General features: G+C 39.2%; 1 protein-coding gene across 1 annotated transcript in view; it reads right to left on the bottom strand.

Moving 5' to 3' along the window:
• The window catches only part of CNTN3 (contactin 3), a gene marked incomplete at both ends in the record, with an annotated part of 238,294 nt that overhangs the window by 138,916 nt on the left and 75,577 nt on the right, over nucleotides 1-23,801 (bottom strand). The window contains one exon of the mRNA XM_082638599.1: nucleotides 7,546-7,641. Within this exon, the coding sequence (XP_082494725.1) occupies nucleotides 7,546-7,641 (96 nt within the window). The remainder of the gene's footprint in view (nucleotides 1-7,545; nucleotides 7,642-23,801) is intronic.

Genomic DNA, 23,801 nt, shown 5'->3' with positions numbered 1-23,801 from the left:
GAGGCCAGAGATCTATGATCAAAAGCACTTGATGTGGATTTTATCTGAGCAAGAAATACAGTTCAGTTTAAGCTAATATATTTTCAGGTTTCTTTGTTAACAGTAGCTCATGTAAGCTTAATTAAAACACCAGTACATATAAATACATTTCTACAGCAAAGCAACGAACATTTAACTCTCCTTCTTGCTGGCGTACAGATTAAGTCTTAGGTTTCACCTAGCACTACTATGTTTTTTGTTTTTTTCTGACAAAAGCACTGACTAACAATCATCCTTAATTTCTGCTTGAGATGTCAGGAATCAAAGCCTTTACCATCCTTGATTTGCACTAAATTAACAATGCAATTTTTACTTAAAGCAGAAAACATCAGAGTTCTCCTATCTTAAAGTAAGTTCTTGTAGAAGCACTATCACTCTAACAGTGGATTTAAACTTCCAGCTCACGCACGTGATTTTTTTTTTTTTTTGATGAGCTTAATGCTCCTTCTGACTTGTTTGTGGGTGGATGGAATCACAGCAAGGAAAACTCGGCGGTCTTTCGAGTGGGAGAAAATGATTTTCTCACTGTACTATAGCAGACTATTTATGGGATCTGAGAATGAAATGAGGGGGGGGGGGCCGAGCTTGAACCCATGCTGCTCTGATGAAATATATGTGGAGTAGTCACTGGCAACCCTGAAATTTGGGAGAAACTCACTCATAGACTGAACACGTAAATAATAATGAATGCACAGTTTCTTTAAATTGGCTTCTGTGACCTTGCCTCCTTCCAGGGCCATTTGTGGTGTGTTCAGTTCTGACTTCAATCATAAAAGGGTGCTGGAACAGCCCAGTGACGGGTGTAGCCCTAACAATAATGCCCTCTACATTAGTGATGAGCCTTTGGTTGTAAAAAACAGAAACCCACTAGACTCAGCTGAAAATAACAAAGGGAACAGAATATATATCCATATACTGGGGCTGTTGCATAGCACCCAAGGGCAAGAAAGCAGCTGCCAAGGGAGGAAGGTTGGAGAGCCCGCGGCCAGGCAGTCTTTAGTCTTTACTCTGTCCCTGGTCTCTGTTTTTAGCCTCTGCAAGGCTGCATCTCTACGCCATGTGCATCAGCTTTGTTGGCATGATAGAAAGGATTTGCCTCAAACTTCCAAATTCAAAACTTAGAGCCTATCAGGTCAATTTTCAAACTGGCAGGGGAGAGCAGCTGATTGGCCCAGCTTGTGTCAGGTGTCCTCCTCTGGATTGGCCCAGCTTGTGTCAGGTGTCCTCCTCTGGGCCAATCAGCAGCGGCCAGCTGGAACATGCTAAGCGTGGTTCCAAGCCCGTGGAGGCAATGGAGGGAATACCCAGGAGGAGAGGCAGTCACTGCTTGTGTCATTAAACAAAACACAAGCGAGTCTAAAACCTCCACCACATAATCCAACCCTTACGGCTGGAGGAAGGAAATCCAAGCGCTATCTAGAAACAGGTTTTCTAAAATGGGGTAAAAAATGTACAAATGTACCCTGGGGTACATGAAGAAAATATAATAAGCCCTCTTTAAAAATTTACTTAGGTATTTTAATTTTATATTTTTCTACCTAGTAAACATATTAGGATTATAGTATATTTTTATCTATATATATATATATAAATCAGACATTTCAAGCCACTCACATATATGCCCCTGGGGACAGGGGGGTTCCTATTTATCTTTCTATTTCCTTGCACCCTGAGAACAGTACATTTAACTTGGAAAGTGGTTTGGGTAGGGTTCAAAAATACTGACTTGAATACATTCCTATCAGGTTTATCAGCAATGCTTTCAGTTTCTTCTGTATTTAATACTAAGATTATTCAAGTAAAGGGCCATATATATTACAGTAAAATAGCATTATAAGACATAAACATCTTCCACACGTCAACAGATATTTGATGGATGCATGAGTAAATCAAAATATGAATAAAATAGATGGATGGATAGATGGACAGATGGATGGATAGATGGACAGATGGAAGAAGGAAGGAAGGGAGGAGGGCAGACTCAATGAATATTTTTAAATTCATAGTTTCCACATTCAGGCACTTTGGAGAAACTCAGGATTTTTCATCTCCATTTCCAACTACAAAATGGATGCTCCGCAATTAAGACTCTTTGAGACAACAGACATTCCCTTTAGAGATCAATTTTACTGTTATCCACATAGTAGCACCTGAGGTTTATGTGTCAACCGATTCAGAACATACTTGTCTGAATACTACTACGAATTTATTAATATTCTGGACACCCATAAATGTCAACAGTCACATCAGCACTGGCATATATTCAAAAAACACTTTTACAATTGTGATATATTATTCATTCAGTCTACAGATGGATTCTCTCTTTCTTGTGACATGTTAACATATCTGACTCCCAGGCTTAGGAGCAATAAATTAGGAGCAATATTCTATGGTGCAGAGAGATGCTTATTCCTCAATAACCCACCAACCATCTGCTTTATCTAGATTTCATAATTTGTGATGGTATAAAGACCTGCTAGGATGCAACTTTCAGATACATTGCTTCAGGGAAGGGGAAACCCTTGGGTTCTCAAAGAAACGTTTTATATAGTGACCAGTGATGCAAATGCCATGGGAGCCAGAAAGCACATTCTGCCCATGAACATATTATGTATTCCCTACTTCAAAGTTTTGTAAAAAGCTGTTGTTTTAAATCTGACTCAACTACAAACATGAATAGTAGAGTGTAGTTCAAGGGAAAATGAATGTCTAAGCCAAGGTGGTGCTAAGGTTACACATTAAGGTATTTGGGGAACCTACTGTTTTGAGTCAAAATCACATCCCAAAACACTAAGTAATGTCTCATCGCCTTGACGCAAGGTCTAGCAACTGCACAAGTGTTTCCAGAACATTCCTACTTGGAAATTTTTCTTGAAGTTGCCCCATCTAAACTACCTGAGGTGACTTGTTTTTTGGTCCTAGGGAAAGAAAAAAAAAGATGTTGACACAGAGGGTGTAAATCCCATGCCATCTGGTTATGTTGCTAACAGTTCTCACCTCTGTCACACCAGGATTTACAAAGCAATTTTTAGCATGAAGTCGCTTCATCCTCCACTACCTCCTGTTTAGCATCTCACACTCTTCCTTTTCACATCCCAAAGGATGGCAGTGTCCAGGGCTGTCATTGTAAGAAGAATATGCACAGAGCACAGATGTTGGAAGCTGGATCAGAGACCAAAGCTGTGTGCTTATGAAACACTGGGAAATACTCAGGTCTATTTTTAACTCAGAATAAATCTCATCAGGCATCCTTGGACAAAAACCAAGTCTTTATTAACATGTATGTAGGCAATAACTTGATTGACCTATGAATTCCTGTCTAATTAGTATTTATCATGAAAGGCCCATGAACTAGTCTTGTATCCTTATTTATATTAGGATAATTTTTTTGTGCATTTGAATTTACAACGATCTTGTAGTGGTATCAGCAACTGACCGGTAATTACACTAATTCCCAGCTTTTCACACTATTGGTAATTAGATTGATAACTAACCCATGGATAATCCATGGCTGGTACCTTATTTTTGGCATGTCGCTTCCTAATTTTCCAGCTAATTTTCAAGAGGATACTAATCCCTTTCACCTTAGAGAGATGTTGGATTATTCTGCAGAGAAGGCAATGAATAGGAAGTGGCAGAAAGTGTCACAGACTGAGTGGGAGATAAGACCCCTCTCAAATGACAGTAACCTGCATTGCTTAGGAGTAATGGGGACTCCCAGGAAACATTTCTGTCACCCATCAGGAAACAATTTTTCCTTCTATGGCATCATATACATGGTGATTGCTCTTAAGCAAAGCAACCCCAGGTTGCTGCTACTTTCTTATAAATTATCTGCATAGACAAATTATTTAAGGGAATTTGAATAATATATTCAGTTTCCATACTTTGGGACTCTTATTTGGGTTCTTTTTTTGCATATCTCCCCTGTCACTTATCCAGTTCCTCTCCATACTTTTAATCAAAAGAATCTCCTAGCAGATGATTTATTTCCACCAAGAGCCAGCACCCTGATTAGCAACTAAGCAGCACTCAATAAATAGAGACTACTATTATTATTTGTTATTATTATTATTTCACCCCTGTGTCTACTCTGTCAGGCTGTGATTCTGTTAGAGCATACGATAGATAATAAAATACGATGATGTCTTCGGTAATCAGAAAATAACAAAATTAAAAACTTCCAACCACTGAGAAGGGACCAAGTAGAAGTGAGTAAAAGTAATACAGCAGTTAAGACAGAGAAGGGAAGGTCATGTCCTGCAGAGACCACGGGACTTTGTGGAAAGAGGACACAATGGATCACAGCGGGGCCATGTGTGCCCCATATCACATGTACTGATAAATCCTGGAGTCACGGCTTCAGCTGCTCTGTGCTGCCTCACATCCTCCACTGAATGAAAAGTCCCTCAGTCCACAAGGGGATGAAGCGGAGCTGATACCAGCTGCTGTGGGCAGAGTTCACCATCATCTGTCAGTGTCTGCACCTGTCTGCTTGGCACCCAGCGCATATTAGTTGTTAAATGCTTCCACCTCTAGAAACAGAGTTTGCAGTGCATTCTCAGAAAGCATCTGTAACTGGCCCAATCTAAAGAGGATTCCTTTATTCATTTCATGAATGTGTTCATTTGTTCAACCGTTATTTACTGACTGCTTGCCATAAACCAGCCTTGTGTCAGGCACTTGGGTGCAGAGCAAACCTGGACATAGGCTCTGTCTTCAAGAAACTCCCAAACCAAGAAGTCAGGGCAGGGGATGTAAATTGTGACTTCGCAGACTCAACATTAGGTAGACTTGGATCAATGACAATCTTGTTTTCAGCATCTAAATCTGACGCTCTGGTCCCTATCATTTTCCTGCACAATCTAGCATACAGGGAGATATGGTTTTGTTCAGTCGTTCACTCCCCCATGCATGCCGCAGGGTCTTAAGAGCTAATGCACCGCATCTGGGAAGATTTCTTTCCTTCTTTGCCAACAATTCTACTGACTTTCACAGTCACCCCAGACTGTGAGCTTTAAAAATGAAAAGAGCACTATATGAAGTCACCAAGGCAGAGAGGAATCATTACTTAGAGGATGTCATTACTTAGGAGAGTTGTGACTGGCCAGCAGCTCTCCAGTTTCATGACAATGGAAAAGATTCATCTTTTGGAACATGTTTTATCCAACAGCTTATTAAGACTCCCTCACTGTGTGCATGCCCAGTCAACTAAGAGATCCCCTCCTTTGTTATCAGCAAGTATATCTAATCATAAAATGTTTCAAGAAGATCACTTAGACTTTTAATTTGGGTCAACAGTTCCAACACACATCATAGACAAGACCGCCCAGGACACGGGTTCGTGCCCCGATCCAGGAGGATACCACGTGCCGCGGAACGGCTGGGCCCGTGAGCCATGGCCGCTGAGCCTGTGCGTCCGGAGCCTGTGCTCCACAACGGGAGAGGCCACAACAGTGAGAGGCCCGCGTACCGCAAAAAAAACAAAACAACAACAACAAAAACCCCTTCTTTTCTTTTGGAAACTATGTCTTTCTCATCTCAGTGCTTGCCAGTAGATGGAGCTGACTCTGGTTCTCTGCTGGGGGGGATAATCTCATGAGTAAGGCTGATGCAATGAAAATCAGGAGCCACTGAGCAACAGGCTGTCTGGTCCATTAGGATCTTTAGCACTAAGGACCAGAAGGCCTGGAGTTGCCAGGAGCCACCTGTGCTACCACAGGGAGTCTACATGACAATGGAATCAACATGGAGGGAAGCAGAGCCCAGAAACAGCAAGAAAGACCAACCGCTTATGAAATTGGTTAAACCACTGGGTCCAGTAGATTGGGTTCTCAGGGAGCAATATTAAGAGGATAAAGATTTTGACCAAAGCTCAAAACCCGTGAAAGCAAGGAGGCAGAAGCAGGATTTGAGATAAGAAAGAAGTCAAACTGTGGTGATCCAAAAAGCCTTGGTCATGCTGGAAGGAAGCTCTGGATTGAGTCCTCCCCACTAGAGCTGTCCACTGTTGGACAGAAAGGGCTGACCCCTTATATCCTCTCCTTGTTCAGCCACCAGATGCAGGCAGCCCCTGGAAGGGTGAGACCCTGGGCAAGTGGCTCCTGCAGCCAAGGAGATCAGGAAGAAGCTGAGAGCTGGAGGCCACTGGCTGACCCCACTGCCCACAGTGAGGCAGCGAGTCATTCTGGGTGGTACATCGCTGTCTCAACCATACAGCTCTAGTAGAAAGCACATGCTCAACCCAGTTATATGAGCCAGTAGACTCCCTATTTTCTTCAAGCCAGTTTGAGCTCAGTTACTTTTACTGCTAATCAAGAGAGTCTATGCTTCCCTTCAAAGTCACAGGTCCTCTGAAACTTCATGATTTCAGCAAAATATACACTCCCGAAGTAGACTGGGAGCCCAATTTAAACCCATATTCACCAACACGAGGGCAAGCATGGCAGCTAATCAAGCCCCAAATCTGCAGTCTGCAGCTGGCTCAGACATTTCAAATGATCAAATACTGAAGATGGGAAATGTCTGTTTTATTGGGCTGAGGATTTTGTGATTAAAACTGCCAAGTCACTGGGCAACAAGGACTTTGGTTTGGATGTCACAGAACAAATAAAGTCCAGCATACTGACATTTGAATAAGCTTTATTATAATGGGAAGAAGACTTTGCAGTTTCGCCTCTGGTCAGAAAGATTCTCTCTAACCTATTTATCTCTCAGGAATTCTCATCCTCTCAATAACAGAATGTGTTTGCTTCTCTGAGAACAATGATTCATACATTAATAATGCCTTCTTTGTTCCTGCAAGTGACCAAGTGTGTAACAGTGAGCATGAGAGGAAAATCCAACCAGCACTTCAGGCTCTTACTGGGGAGCAGTACTTATTAAATTATTTTCATATGTGCAGAAGTTCATTTCCACTCTTGGTAGCTATTTTGTTAACCTTCTGAATTTCCAGCAATATTTCAATTTATAGGAATGTAGCATAAAATTTGCAATTCCAACACCCCAATAAAAATGATGTGAATACACACACATATTTCATTTTCAATATATATATTACACATATATCAAGAGGTGCAACAGCATATATCAACAAGCATGTGTAAGCATGTATGCATAAGGCAGGAGAGGGAGGGAGGGAGGGAGGGAGAGAGAGAGAGAAACCACAAAGACACCAATGTACGTCACGGTCTACAACTAAATAATAAATGATAATAGTGTAAGGATGAAGCATTGCTCAGCACCATTAGGTAACTGAAATTAACTTGATCTTGCTGGCCTTTAGAACCTTCCTTGTTGGAATGAGTAAATTATGTTTATAATCTCCTCTGGATAGACTGTTTTTTTGTAGAGTTTCTTATACTGCAACTCAACTGACAGAATCCAATGCTTGGATTATCAAGTTTCTCAGGGTAATTTATGGAAGCAATAACAGTACATATGCTGTGGGTCTCACCCCAAAACTTATTTAATAAACATAAAAAGCAAAAACAGAGCACTTGTTACCTCCAGAGTGTGGCGGGAGGCCACAGAGCAGGACGACTCCTTGTCCTTCACGCACTGACACTGTACTTCTCATTTTGGTTTTAAAATTTTCCAGATCTGATTTGAAAACAAAACAAAACAGAATTTCAGAAAGGACCATAAATTTAAAATGTTCACATAGAGACATTACTCTTTTTTAGGATAATAAAAAATCCCTTCTCAGGAATCTCAGGAGGAAAACATTTAACATTTGCTTTGAGAAGGAAAAGTAGGATTTTGATTTCTTTATTAAGGTTTCTAGAAATTCAGCAATAGAAACAAAAATACATACCCACTAATCCTGTAAATTAAACCCACATATTCCTTTTTATTTGTAGCTGTAAAAAAATACAAACTGTTTTTATCATTGGCCAAATAAATTTTTTCAAGTATTTAATAAAGCAATTAAGGCAAATATTATTTTGATCACCAGTGGTTATTTTTAAAAACCATTTAATTTCTTTCAATAATAATCCAGGACAGCAAATTCCAATTCATATTCTCCAGCTTAAATTATAGCATGGAGAAAATTCTATGGGCTTCATTTTGAACAAAGCTTAAGCCTACGGGGAAAAAAAGAAGAGACATTTGTTTCTCTAAATTGTGATTTTTTAAAAAAAGTACTGTGCATTCCATAGTTAATATATGCTGTGGTGTCACTTTCTGTATTAGAACAATTGCACTGTCAATTTGTGAAAGAATATACTCATTTCATAGCTTTTAAGGGTTGATATAAATTGCCTTTGTGGTGACTATGAAAAGTAAGGTAGTGTACGTATTTTAAAATACAATTTGAAAAATTTCAACTTTGAAAAATGCAAAAACCAAAATAATCTTCTTCAAATTGATAAAACTACCAACTGTAGACATGTATGAATTTTCTGAGCACCATAAGTCAATACATCAAAGGGAACTTAGAAGGCCTATGTGTTTCATTTTATTGTTACTGAAAAACAGTATTATATTGCTAGCTTATAAGCATGGAATAAAACAATTCAGCAAAACTCACATATGTGTGACTATAAAAGGAGAAAAAATAGTGTTTATGGACTTATTTTATTCAGAAGTAACCCTACAAAAGTGATATAATGTAGCATTATATCATCTTAAATCTATAACCAAATGCAGCATTATCAAAACATTAAGGCTTTTGAAGTGTAACTGAGCTGGAACTGCAAAATTGGACCATCCAAATGTTTCCCAAAGACTAAGTGGAGGAGTACATCATATCAGAATGTAGCCCATACATGGAAAAATAATTTCAAATCATTATATTTTGACAACCAAGTATGCATCATAATTACTGATTTTCTGTCCAGTTCCTTGTTATCTTCTGTTATATAACTTCACATCATAAAACATATTCATCACTGATTTTACCTAGAATACACCAAAAAGGATAAAAAAAAAGGTTCTACGGAAACTAACAATGTCTCTTCACCTCCATAGGTGAAAACCTCTTTTGCCTAAACACTAACACTGCCACAGGTTTGTCCATTGCTCTGGACATTTGCAGTGATACTATCTCTACAGTATATAAGGGCAAAGAACATTATTTTTGGATACCTGATGTGGCCAGTTCATGGAGAACATGCATTAGGAAGAGCAAACAAAAATAACTGTAGTGGCCTTAAGTGTTTTCCCAGCTTTTTTTTTTTTTTTAACCCTAGGGACTATAGAGATAAAAGTAGTATAAATATCCAAAAAGTTTCAGATTACTGAAATATCCTGGCAGATTATATATGCAACCCAAATCCAAGTCAAGGCTGCATATGGTCTAATCTTGACACGAACTGTATCAGAACAAGCCCTGTTTAGGAGTCAAAATAAGTAAGAAGTCATTTCAGAAATTATTTGGTAGAAACCTCTCAGATTTTTCTTCCTGTCTCCTAATTCTTGCAAAATGTGACATTATTCACATTTTGTGAGCCTCTAATTAGCCAGATTTTAAGAAGAAACCAACTTCATAAGGAGCATCTACAAAGAACTACAACTAGCATCATATCTGATGGTGAAAGACAATGTTTTCTGCCAACATCAGGAATACGACAAGGATGTTCATTCTAGCCACTTGCAGCCAACATCATACTAGAAGTTCTGACCACTGCAATAATAAAAGAATAAAAAATAAGAAGCATACAGTTTCTAAAGGAAGAAATAAAATGACCCCTATTTGCAGATGATACGATTGTCTAAATAGAAAATAGGAAGGCATCTACAAAAAAAAAAAAAAAGCAAACCAAAAAATTCCCACTACAAAGTGAGTTAAATAGGTCACAGGATACAATTTCTAGAGAGTAACAATAAACCTGCAGAAACCAAAATTAAAGACACAAAATTGCTTACAATCATTTCAAAGAAAATACAGTACTTAGGTATACAGATAATAAAACATACAAAGGATCTATATGCTGCAAGTTACAAGATACTAATAAAAAAGAATCAGTCTAAATAAAGTGAAGACACCTACTGTGTTCATGGATTGGAAGATTCAGCACAGTTTCAACTGTCCCCAAATTGATATATAGATTTAATGTAATTCCTATCAAAATTCCAGCAAGGTTTTTGGTTGGTTTGTTTTACTTTTATATTTTTTGTAGATGTAGACAGGCTTGTGCTAAAACTTACACAGAAAAAGCACAGGCCCTAGAAAAACTAAGACAATCCTGACTAAGAAGAATAAAGTGGAAAGAACCACTCTACCTAGTATTAAGACTTATTATGTAGCTACAATGAGCGAGACAGTGTGGGAACGGCAGAGGGACAGATACATAGAACAATGGAATAAAACAGAGAATCCAGAAACAGATGCACACAAATATGCTGAGTTGGTTTTTGACATATGTGCAAAAGCAATTCAGTGGAAGAAGGACAGCCTTTCAATAAATGGTGCAGGAGCCACTGGACAACCATAGGGAAAAAAATGAACCTTGTTCTCAAACTCACTCATACATGAAAATTAATTCAAAATGGATTTGAATGTAAATGTAAAACATAAAAATATAGAAATATAGACCTTTTAGAGAAAAATATAGGAGCACATCTTTGGGATCTAGGGTTAGGCAAAAAGTTTTTAGGCTTGACAGTAATAAACTGGACCTTACCAAAATATAAAACTTTTGCCTTGTGAAAGTGCATGGGAATAGGATGAAAAGACAGGCAACAGACCAGGAGAAAATATTTTCAAATCGCTTATCCAGTAAAGGAATAGTATCCAGAATAAGTCCTCTTAAAACTCAATAGTAAAAAATGAAACTATCCAATTAGAAAATGGGCAAAACAATGAACAGGCATTTCACTGAAGAAGATATAGAGATGGCAAATAAGGACATGAAAAATGTTCAACATCATTAGCCATCAGGGAAACAGAAATTAAAACTGCAATGAGGTATCACGGCACACCTATCAGAATGGTTAGCAACACCTATCAGAACTACAGTGACAACACTAAGCCCCATAAAGGATGTGGAGAAACAGAATTGCTCATACATCGTTGGTGAGTGTATGATTATACAGCATTTCACAGCCACTGTGGAAGCAGTTTGGTAGTTTCTTCAAAAACTAAACACACAATTGCCATATGATCCAGCAATTGCACTCTTGGGCATTTATCCCAGGGAAACAAAACATATTTTCACAAGAAAACCTGTACAGAAAAGTTTGTACAGCTTTATTCATAATAGCCCTGAACTGGGGACAACCCAGATGTCCTTCAATGGATGAACGGTTAAATAAACAGTAGTGCATACATTTCCTGGAATACTACTCAGCAATAAAAAGCAATGGACTATTGATACACCCCACACTTGGATGAATCTTCAGAGAATAATGCTAAGTGAAAAAAGCAATCCTGAAAGGTTACATGCTGTACGACTCCATTTATATAATATTTTTTAAATTACAGAATTTCAGAAACAGAGGATGCATTAGTAGTTGTCAGTGTTCACGGAAGTTGGGGCAGGGATATGGGTGTGGTTATAAAAGGGCACTGTGAGGGATCTCGACCACAGTGTGGATACACAAACTATACATGAAATCATTATAGAGAACTAAATACACACACACACACACACACACACACACAAATAAGTACATATACAACTGGGGAAATCTGAATTAAAAAACAAAGATAAAATCCAGCTCTCCATATTTTTTACTTTCTTTCCTCTTCCTCCACCCCACCTACAGGCCGCAAGTGGCTCACCTTGATTGCCCTTCTGGTCACCACCTGTGCTGCGCTGCTCTAAAATATCCCAAGTTCTGGTCACACCCTGGAGACAGTATCTCCCAAGATATCAAACGGAGGTATGCAGAGCCAGGAAAGAAATACACTCCTTACTTGGACTGCTTTTCCTATGAATATGCACATGGACCATTCCTGGTGTATAAAATACTCTACCTTGACACCTGTCTGTTAATTTTATTTATCGGGCTAGGTTTTCTATGGGCTGCTCAAACACTTCACACTTTCAGGTTGATCTCTCCTAGAGGGGTGGGATAGGGAGGGTGGGAGGGAGACGCAAGAGGGAGGAGATATGGCGATGCATGTATAAGTACAGTTGATTCACTTTGTTTTACAGCAGAAACTAACACACCATTGTAAAGCAATTATACTCCAATAAAGATGTTAAAAAAAAAAAGAAGAAGAATCCGCTTGCTAATGCAGGGGACATGGGTTCAAGCCCTGGTCTGGGAAGACCTCATGTGCCACGGAACAACTAAGCCCATGTGCTTAGAGCCCGTGCTCCTCAACTAGAGAAGCCACCGCAATGAGAAGCCCGCGCACCTCAACGACAGTAGCCCCCGCTCGCCGCAACTAGAGAAAGCCCGCACGCAGCAACGAAGACCCAACGCAGCCAAAAAAACCCAGTAAAGTTTCTAAGGGAAAATTCTACCATGGCAGGCTATAGGTGTGTCCTAGGAAAATAAAAATGGTTCCTTATGTAAAAACAATGGCTTGCTCAACAAGTTCAATAGTATCTTAGTTTTCCTTCCCCAAAAGCAGAGCCAAGAAAGGACTTGAGTGATCTGCGGTATATGGAAGATGATCTCGGAAAGTAGGAGGGAAGGAGTGGGGTGAATAAAAGAGGGATGGAAGAAAAGCCACCAGCTGGTTACATTACTGAAGCTGCTACTGTAGTCAATAAGGGACTGATTCTGCATGAACCTCTGATAAGTGTACAGAATGCCTTCTAGAACTATCACATTGAAAGACGGGAGTCGGGGTATTTGAATATAGGCTCCCAACCTTACCAGTGAAGGGTTTTCCCTGGGGGCAATCATTTTCCCCTACCCCTCAGAGCTCTCACTGTAAACTTTCATGGAACTGTCCACCCCCACTGCACATTACTCAGAGGTGGGCAGAGGGGATTTAACACATTTTGGGGATACCAAAAATGTCTACTGCAAATAGATTTCATACTTCAAAGCCCAGCCTTTTTGCAGGTTTTACAACAGGTTTGTGTTGTAAGTTTCCAAGCAGACTTACATATTCAGTATTTTCTAAGCCTCCTTAGGGAACAGGGAAGCACTTAATAAGATCTTAACATCTTCAGGAACTGTCTTTGCTTTTTAAACACAGTTGAAATACTGGCACAATGGGTGAACTCTAAGCACCTAGGAATACTTTACAAGACCTTTCCCCACAGATATATCATAATTCAGCTCCTTCCCTGCCTCTCATCACCCCATTGCTCCAGCAACCCCAACTCTCAGCCACATACACTGAAACAATAACAAACTATTTGGATTTCCCCAAGCACAAAATGCTTGTCAAGAATCATGCAACTGTGCTCTCCCACTTCTTCACTGACGCACTTTTATTCATCTTCAAAAACAGCTTCATCCACATCCCTTTTTTGAAACTCTTGAAATTACCTCCATCCTTTCAATTCTGTTTTTTAATTAATTAATTTATGTATTTATTTAGGCTGTGTTGGGTCTTTATTGCTGCACATGGGCTTTCTCTAGTTGTAGCAAGCAGGGGCTACTCTTTGCCACAGTGCATGGGCTTCTCATTGCAGTGGCTTCTCTTGTTGCAGAGCGTGGGCTCTAGGCACGCGGGCTTCAGTGGTTGTGGTGTGCCAGCTCAGTAGTTGTGGTTCGCAGGCTCTAGAGTGCAGGCTCAGTAGTTGTGGCGCAAGGGCTTAGTTGCTCCGCGGCATGTGGGATATTCCCAGACCAGGGATCGAACCTGTGTCCCCTGCATTGGCAGGCAGATTCTTAACCACCGTGTCACCAAGGAAGCTCCCAATTCCGTATTTTCTATATTTTTCTATTTTGTTCTCCTATCCTGGGTGTCCACCAAGATTAGAACACTGTCATTTTCATCTTTATATCTCTAGGCTATTACATATTTGTTGGCACTGAGTGGGTCATCAACATACATTTGCATCCATCATATAATTTTCCTTGGAATCTCCATGGTGGGTCCCCCACCGAAGTTGAATCCTCTGTGCCCGGGTTGCAGATTTCTTAACTTTCTACCAGTGAGATTTAGGAAAAGAAAACAGGAGTGGGCCCACCAGGGATCCTGTCTTTGCTCCACCATAATCCAGATCTGCAAGATTGGAGGAGTTACCACTTGATCATCTGTGCTTCCCAGCTTTTTATTTGTAAACTGGGGACAACACCTGCCCTCTGAACCTCACAGAGTTTTTTGAGAGAGGCTCTCTAGCATTGCAGATCTGCAAGCCCTTTGAAAAATAAATAGAATTATAGAAGTGCAAGGTTCCCTTATTCCTTCTGAGACTCTGGTTTTACAACTCTCCTTACTTCAGTCTCTCTCATCTCATCTATGATTTCAAACATGCAAAGATCACTTCATCTAAAAAGCAAAATATATCTTCCAATAACTCCCATGCTCCACTTTTCTTAAACAAATCCTCCTTCCCACCATGACCATCTCTCTGTTTCCTTCCACTTTTTAACTTGGATTGAATTTAAGTCTGGGTCCTCTGGAGTCAGATAAACCCATCTACAAATCCCTTTCCTGAAACTTAAGTGTTTGACCTGTGGTAGATTACTTCACTTGCTAATCCACAGTTTCATCATCTGTAAATTGAGGATAATAATAGCAATTATCTCTGCTACTGTTGTGAGAAAGAAATAAGATAGTCTACGTCATTTACTTAAAACAGTGTGTTCAAAAAATAATAGCTAGGGCTTCCCTGGTGGCGCAGTGGTTGAGAGTCCGCCTGCCGATGCAGGGGACACAGGTTTGTGCCCTGGTCCGGGAAGATCCCACATGCTGCGGAGCGGCTAGGCCCGTGAGCCATGGCCGCTGAGCTTGCGCGTCCGGAGCCTGTGCTCCGCAACGGGAGAGGCCACAACAGTGAGAGGCCTGCGTACCGCAAAAAAAAAAAAAATTATGTGGCAACACTACAAATCATTTTCCTTCTCTTTGAAACTAAGATCTCCAAGTATACCAGAGGTTTGAGATAATTCTGAAAATCTGCATGAAAACCATATTTTAAAAGTCAGTTTGATTTTAACAGGGCCATAGAAAAAGCCAGCATTCATACACAAAACATTACCAAATATAGAGAACTATTTTCAAGACTATCTAAGAACGTTATATTTCAGAAACTAACCATCATTGGGTGTGTCACAGAGGAATTCTAATGATTAGTTATACAAAGATGTGCTTGGTCTTTTCACTTAGAAACGTCTACTTGCCAATTTGGAAATAAAAAGGTCACATAAAATGACAATATTCTGAATATCTGAACAAATCACACCACTTCAATACAGTTATCTTAATAATATTCTCAAACATTTAAAAAAAGCTTTTTAACAGTCTAGATTAAAATGTCTTAGTGGCTTCTTCAGCAAAGAATTTGAAGTTAGATTTTCGTTAGAGTCTCTGCTACTACAACAAGCTCTGTGGTTTTACACAATTTTCTCAGACTCTTTGATATGCAGATTCTTCTGAAAAATGCAGATAATATGACCTGCGTTAGAAACATGCTGAGAGGTTATGTGAGAAAATAAATGCAAAATTCTTGGAATGTATTAGGTGCTCAGTAAGTATTAGCAAGCTGCTTCCCCCCCACCCCCGGGCAAGGATAAGCTCTACATATCCTTCTATCCTCATCTATCCAGACCTATGTCATTCAAACCCAGATGAAAGTTTCCTTTCTCACTTGAAGCGTTCAACAGTTACTCCGGTTTGTCTATATTTAACCTTTTGCTTTTAACAGGCATGTTTCTCTTCCCAGGAACATCATAATTTCTACTGTTTTCCCCCTGCAATTAGTAGAGTAGTTGCTAAGTAATACTTGTTGAAATTCAACACATGAAGTGAGTTTTTTTAAAAAAGCTCCTGTTATTTGCTAAACTGGCTGAGTCACTGAGACTGTTTATACATTTCATGGAACAGTTGCCATTAAGACACATGTGATTTTAGCAACGAATATATGGTGTTACATTATATGCTTACTTCTATCCATTACAGGAATAATGGAAAATAAAAATAAATTAGCATAATGCAATAACCCTCCAACACTACAAGAAAAAGTATCAAATATTGAATCGTTACCCTTATTTACAAATAGACAGTTTATTTTTGAATGATTCCCTCAGCAGCACATTACCAGACTAATAGCAGGGCTCACAGATGATAAGAACGCCTATGGTCTGGCATTCAAAGATCACCTTTGTTACAGAGAAAGAAGCTAATTAGATTTATTTTAATTATATGATCACTTCATACTGACAATTTTCATCAAAAAGAGAAAGAGAGACACACATCAAAGATTAGTTATGGGGCTTCCCTGGTGGCACAGTGGTTGAGAGTCCACCTGCCGATGCAGGGCACATGGGTTCGTGCCCCGGTACGGGAAGATCCCACTGCCGCGGAGCGGCTGGGGCCGTGAGCCATGGCCGCTGAGCCTGTGCGTCCGGAGCCTGTGCTCCGCAATGGGAGAGGCCAAAACAGTGAGAGGCCCTCGTACAGCAAAAAAAATATATTAGTTATGGACCGCCTGAAAAAAATACTTACCTAATTCAAGTTAAATGAAGATTACTTTCTAAAGAATCAAAATGACTTACACGTGTACAGACCTCTTGAGATTGCCATAGTTTATCTCATATGATTCTCAGCAATAATCTGTGAGACAGGCAATACATATGTAATTATTCTCAATTTTTACAAGAGCAAACCAAGTCCATGAGAGGCTAGATTTTGCCCAAAGCTAATTAGTGTCAGAGGCAGGCAGATGGCACATCCTCTGATTTCTAACTTGGAGATAAAGGAGGACCATCACATCTGAATTACAGTTTAAGCTTTTGACTCCTTTTCAGTCTTTAGAAATTCTACCTTAGAAATCTGCAATGGATAATTCGCAAGTCATATTTAAGGTATGTTCATTCTTTCAATCATTCATTCAAATTATTCAACAAGTGCCAACAAGGCTGAGTGAAAGAAGATGTCTTTACTCTTCGGAAACTTGCCAACTTGTTTCTTAACCATGCAGTGCCTTGATTTCCTCTTTGTCAACAAGGAGGGATAACACCCACCCAGGAATCCCTTGGGGTTTGGTATAACAATCAAAGGTACTGATCAACGAAATAGAGCTTTCAAAGTGTAAACGACAGCAAAATATTTAGGTGAAATGCTCCTATTTCTCATCACTCTATAATCTTATGTAGCTTCATGTTTCTTCAAAGTCATTATACAATACTGTAGAATGTATTTACTGTTTATTTATTTAGTACCCCCTCGCATCCTGGCTAGAAAGTAAGCTTCACAAAACTATAGCCTTTCTTCTGCTTCATTTTTACATCCTGGGCACATATTATGTGTTAAGCATATAAACAGATGTTATCATATGATTTCAATAAAGCCTCTCACTCTCTTATGCCCCTATATTAACAACACATAAAAACTAATTTGTCTGTTGGTGAAAGATTGATAATATCTTAGATCATTACCTTGGGCACAGCTGATGTCTGTTGTTCTGTTGCAGAGCTCCTGAATTATTAACTTAAAGCTTAAGTTATAAAGTTACAAAGCAAAATAGCTAGAAAAAAATCTCCCCCAAAATATAACTGTGAAATTTAAAGAAATGTGTGTATTTCTCCCTAACTTTAACACTGGTCACTTACTGTGTCATGTATATCTATTTCAAAACTTTTATAAACAAAGGCACATAATTTAAAACTAATAGGGAATAATAAAAATCTACATGTGTAACAATGACTTCTTGTTAATTTCTATGAGGTCTTTAAAAATATTTAACCCAGAAAAAAATCAACCTAATATATATTTAAGAAAATAAAGGCATATGTTATTTTGTCATTTTAACACCAAACCCTAAAATAAACTAAAGCATAATAGATGGATATAAATATTATGATAGCCTGCTTGTTGCCATGGAAACATCACTATCAGCAGACCTCTGAATGTGCATTTGCCTGTGTTTCTCTGAAGAAAGCAACCACAAATTCATACCACTTTTTTCTTTATAAGTTATATCTGAGTTCCAGAATAAGCAAAGAACAAGAGTGCAATTCTGTGCTACAGAAATGCATTACACATGATACTAGGTGACACATGGATCCATTAGTCTACTAGATCCCCTACACTTCAGTACTTAAAGAGCCCCTGAAAAAGGTTTCTTGGTTTAAATTTTTAAAGCACAAACATGTATACAAATTAGAAAGCAATTAGGGCAAATGTGCTGATGCAGAGGGTAAAATAAAGTGAAAATGGGACAAATGTAAATATAGTGTTGTTAGAATAAATGGGCCAACTTATTAAATGGGTTATATTATCCTTTGGACCTGTTTATTGAAAGTGCCAGCAATCATGAAGCTGGTAGGAGAAATGCACTCCATCAATTCTGTAGATGATGCTTCTTTCCATAAATAAATCTTCTTCTGCATTTAACCAACACGAAAACTTAGGTTACCATTCTAACCATTCTAAATATTCTAAAATATTTCTCCCTAAGTATATATTCTGTAAGCTTCACTTTCTGAACACTGAGATTGCTACATTCCTGTTCTATTCAATTTTGTTTCCTGTTTAATGATTGCATAATCAGGTGGGAGGCTGTTACAGTAAAATAGATTAGATGGGAAATGTGTCCAAAGTAAGACTGTAGAAATCAGAGAGGAAGAGAGGGATTTTAGCAATACCTCTACAAGATAAAATTAGATAATCAATATTGTGTGGAAATACTGATAAAAAAGAAAGTGCTAGGGGAAATACAAATTCCTTTGCATGGCTTATGCAGGCGAGTGGGATCTGAACCCTGTCTATCTCTTCTGCACCATCTCTCCACTGCCTGTGGCCCATTCCACACTTCAGTCAGATGGAATTCCCTTCTCTAATCTGCATACACACAACTACTTCCATCTTTTCAGGCCTTTTTCTTCTGTTCCTTCCAGGTGGCTAACTACCATTAACTCCTAGCCACCCCCAGTCTCATCTTAGGTACTGTGGCCCCCATATGAGATCTGTTTCTTATCACAGCTTAGTGGTTTTACACACCACGTACTATGTGAGCTTCATGAGGGCAGGGAACTCTTGGTCAAGACTTGGCACTTAGTAGGTGCTGTTTTCGTTTCCTGGGGCTGTTGTAACAAAGTACCACAAACTGCGTGGCCTAAAACAACAGAAACTTATTGACTCACAATTGCAGAGGCTTTAAGTCTAAAATCAAGGCGTTGGCAGGGCCATGCTCCCTTTGAAAATGGTAGAGGAATTCTTCCTTGCCTCTTTCTAGCTCTCGTGGCTTGATGGCCATCTGGCATTCCTTGGCTTGTAGATACATCACCCCAATTTCTGCCTTCATGGTCACGTGCATTCTCCCCGTGTGTCTCTGTCTTAACATGGATGTCTTCTTCTTATAACGATACTGGTCACTGGTCAGATTAGGGGCCCACTGAACTCCAGCATGACCTCATCTTACCTATTTACACCTCCAGTGACCCTATTTCCAAATAAGAGCACATTCTGAAGTACTGGGTTAGGACTTTAACGTATCTTTTTTGGGAGGACACAAATCAACCCATAACAGGTAGTGAACAATATAATAAATAAAGCCAGTAAAAATGTTATGTTTGGGGCAGAAGGGGCATTCAAGAATAGAGACATAGGCATTTCTCACTATACCCATTCATATTTCCTGTGGATATCCTACTGAAGGTCACACTTCTTACATCTTGTCCCAGAACTTTTCACCTATCAGACAATGAAGTATGTTTAATCACAAGCTTCAAGATCGTGACATAATTCTTTAGACTCTTTCTTTGTCCAACAGAGCTAACTTCCCAGTTTTCAGCAAATACTCTTTTTCTTGGTGTTGCCTATTCCCAACCCAACTGGCACTTTAAATGTGGCATAGCTTCACTTAAATTTTTTTAAAATTACCACATTAACTAAATTTTGATACACTTCTAAGAAAACCACTTAAATTCAGGTACTTTTAGCAACAATTTAAATTTTCTTAATTATAAACCTGTCAGGAACTAGCTGAATATGGCCTGTTCCTTTACTGCTCAATGAAGGGACACTACCAACCATAAACAATTATTTTTTTTTTCCTTTTTTGGCGGTACGCGGGCCTCTCACTGTTGTGGCCTCTCCCGTTGCGGAGCACAGGCTCCGGACGCACAGGCTCAGCGGCCATGGCTCACGGGCCCAGCCGCTCCGTGGCATGTGGGCCAGGGAAGCCCAACAATTAATTTTAATTGCAATCCACAAATGGTTAAAACTAGGTAATGCTGAACATAAATGATTCTGAATATTTTTACATACCACCAAGCTATCTTACTCGTGATGCCACACATGCTAATACAGAAAGATGATTAAAAAAACTATACATAGAAGTAATTAAATAGAGCTACCTTTCTTGAAATCAGCAAACAGAATAGCTTCAAGAAAGTATGTATTACCTAGACAGCTACTGCATTATTACTCCATGATGAATACTGTCTTTCAGTATGCTTGATGCCTCTAGCAACATTCATAATATTTAAAGCACTAATGATGTATTCTGGTTAGGAGGTTAGCTGATGTTTCCAATGCAACACTTTCTAGAATGTTACAATCTTCTGACAATAACATATGGAAACATTAAAAACTACTCTTGGGGCTTCCCTGGTGGCACAGTGGTTGAGAGTCCGCCAGCCGATGCAGGGGACACAGGTTCGTGCCCCGGTCCAGGAAGATCCCACATGCTGTGGAGTGGCTGGGCCCGTGAGCCATGACCGCTGAGCCTGCGCTTCTGGAGCCTGTGCTCTGCAACGGGAGAGGCCACAACAGTGAGAGGCCCGCGTACCCCACACACACACACACAAAAACAAAAAAACCAACTACTCTTGTTTTATGAATGCTTTCTACTAGAATCAGTGAAATTAAAGAGAAATACTTTAATAAGATATGTATTTAACTAAGACAGTAGGCAAAAGTAGTGCTAAGTCATGAATTTGGAAAGCAATACATTTTATGCAGTACCTTAATGTGTATCGCCAAAGCAACGGTAACAAAAATGAGGAATGTGACAATCATGCTAGTGGAGAAAGATGTGCTCCCCGTCATTAGGAATCACAGGACAAGAGAGGGCCTCTGTGATGGCATCAGCATATACTCTTCATTAGTGTTTGGAAAAAACAGAGGGGAAACTCTAGTAATTTGCCTATGCTTATTGGTCTGGGGACCTGATGTCAGGGCTGCCACCCATGGCTGCAAAGGAATCCTAGATAACATACAGTAATCTAGCAGCCAAAGAGCTGGGTTATTAAATACCCTGACCATTCCTCTTCCCACTCTCCAACTGACTACCACTGCCTCCCATTAGCCAAAACCACCCAAAAGCCACATGGCAAGGGAGCCCTCTGATGTAGTCCATATGGGTCTCCTTGGGCAGACAACAGGGTGGAAAGTGGATGTGGAAGGACAGATGGAAGACAACTAGCACAGCTTGTTTTTTTCATTGTTTTCTTGTCAACCAAGTGAATAAAGGGATCAGTAATTACATGGAAAGTAAGACATACTAAGATGCTCCCCCAAACATTTTTAATTGAATTTAGTTGAAGGATCTGGCATTTTTGTCTCCAGTGAGGTCACAATAGTCCTCTCACCACCTGTCCTATTTTCAAGTTCAAGATTTACCATCAACTTTCTCTCTTAGAATGAATGATCTGGTTTTCAGACGTTATTATCCCTTAAGTGAGGAGTGCATAACGAGCTCCACTGCTCCAAGTTTTTAATGGTAGGAAAAGGGATCGTTTAGACATCAAATTAAATCGCTCTACTTGAAAAACATGATGTATTTTATAATGAAGTGAGGAAAACAATCTCAATAGGTTGTTTTTTCAGCTACTTGGAGAATAACTCATTCTGGCAGATCCATCGGGATGCAGCCCAGCTTCCAACTGGATGATCCACTGCAGCCCACAGCCTGATGTCATTTTATGGATGAGGCACTCAGCTGGGAACATCTGCTTTAAGATTTTCCAGGTTAAAGCTTTGTCTTCTATGCTACATGGGGCAGAACTCTAGGGTTTTTTAACCAACTGCTTACACACATACTCAACCTGATTCAAAGATCTTCTATGGACAGTGAATCTTTCCAGGCTACCTTCAGGAAATCCATGATATACACCCACACTGAAGTCGGTAAGCCCAGGGTCTAGGTGAGAATAAGAGGGCAACTTCACCTTCCTTCCTTCTTTACATCCATTACAAACAAATATTTTTGCAGGGTGGAAAGATGCATAAGTAGACAGGCTTCTTTTAACCAACAACATAGAATAACGACAGAACCACTAGATACCAGTTTCACCTCAGGACACTAGATAAAAAGGGATTGAGACATTTGTCTTGGTCTAGAAAATGAAAGACTGTGATAATGTAAATACAAACTCTCTAGTCATCCTTATTCTCCAATATGCGTAATTTATTACTTTAATTTAGGGCAGGAGAAGGCAAACCACTTGGATGATTCTGACAAGTGCATAACGTATAGAGTGTAATAACAGGCTCTCAAGTCAGGGTGCCACTTGGTAACCCAAGCAACTCAAATTACTTAGCCTCCCTACACACACCTAAGGTTCTAAGATGTAAAACAAGGAGAACAGTATTATATACATTTCTGGGGGTTTTTTGAAGATTAAATGAGAGACCATATACAGGGACAGGATAAACCCTAAATATTAGCTATTATTATAAGGCATCAGCCCAACCAGAAGTGTCTTTCATGGCTGTATTTAATGCAAGGCCCTCAGTCTACCAGAATAATACATTTCACAAATATTTTTCTCTCTTTTGCAAAACATTCCTTGTTTTCTCTGTTATACAATATCCATCACTATACATCCCACATTCATCCATGCTTATTTAGTTCAAGGAACAGTCTCTTCTGACAGCCATATATACTTTCTATAACCCAGATGAAAAATGTATAAGCCAACATGTTTCATTTGGTTATAGCTATCAGGATACTTCCCAGCTGTTAGAATCAATATCTCCCAGGTGCCTCTCATTCTTTTAAATGGTCTCCTTCCATTTTTATCTGTGATTCTCCTATTTCGTACTAATTTCCTTTTGTAAGCCAATTCAAGTCTTTTCAGAAGCCACTGAGTATAAATCATGAAGAAATATCTATGTATTTATAATAAAATTAATGGAGATTCATTGTGGCTTCTTATTGCACCTGCTCTGGGGCCATTTCATTGGCAACTGACATCCTACCACAAGGAAGACAAAGTAGGAGAAAAGGACTGAAAATTAAATTAATCATTTTTAGATGAGATTCTGAGTCTTAAGTAAATCATACCATTACAGTAAAGAGTTTAAATCTGAATTATTTATATACTCTTTTAGAACACTGATCTCTTTAGTCATCTTTGCTCAATTAAAAAGAAAACCAGCCATCATTTTTAATAGAGAAAAGAATGAAATTCACTTTGGTTTAGAATAGTCAGCAGGGAAGCATGTTAAGTGTAGATTCCCAGGCTCCAACTCTAAAGATTCTGATTCTGCAGGTGGGGGAAGGCCTTTGGATTTATTGAATAGAAAAAATATATAAATATAAATATAAAATAGATATGTCCAGCTAGTGATTTGAGGGCCTCACATTTTAATATTTTGCATAAAGGGGTAGTCTACTTGATAGGCAGAAAAACCCGCTGACAGAATTTATCTTTCTTTAAAATGTAAGCCTGAGTTGACTGAAGTCATTTCGATTCTGACATTTACCAAAAACCATTTGGCATTAATTGCTCTT

This window comes from Mesoplodon mirus (assembly GCF_964341445.2).
Source record: "Mesoplodon mirus genome assembly, chromosome: 12".
Classification (NCBI taxonomy): domain Eukaryota; kingdom Metazoa; phylum Chordata; class Mammalia; order Artiodactyla; family Ziphiidae; genus Mesoplodon; species Mesoplodon mirus.
The sequence above is the reverse complement of the archived record's forward strand: the minus strand, read 5'-3'. Positions and strand labels throughout refer to the sequence as shown.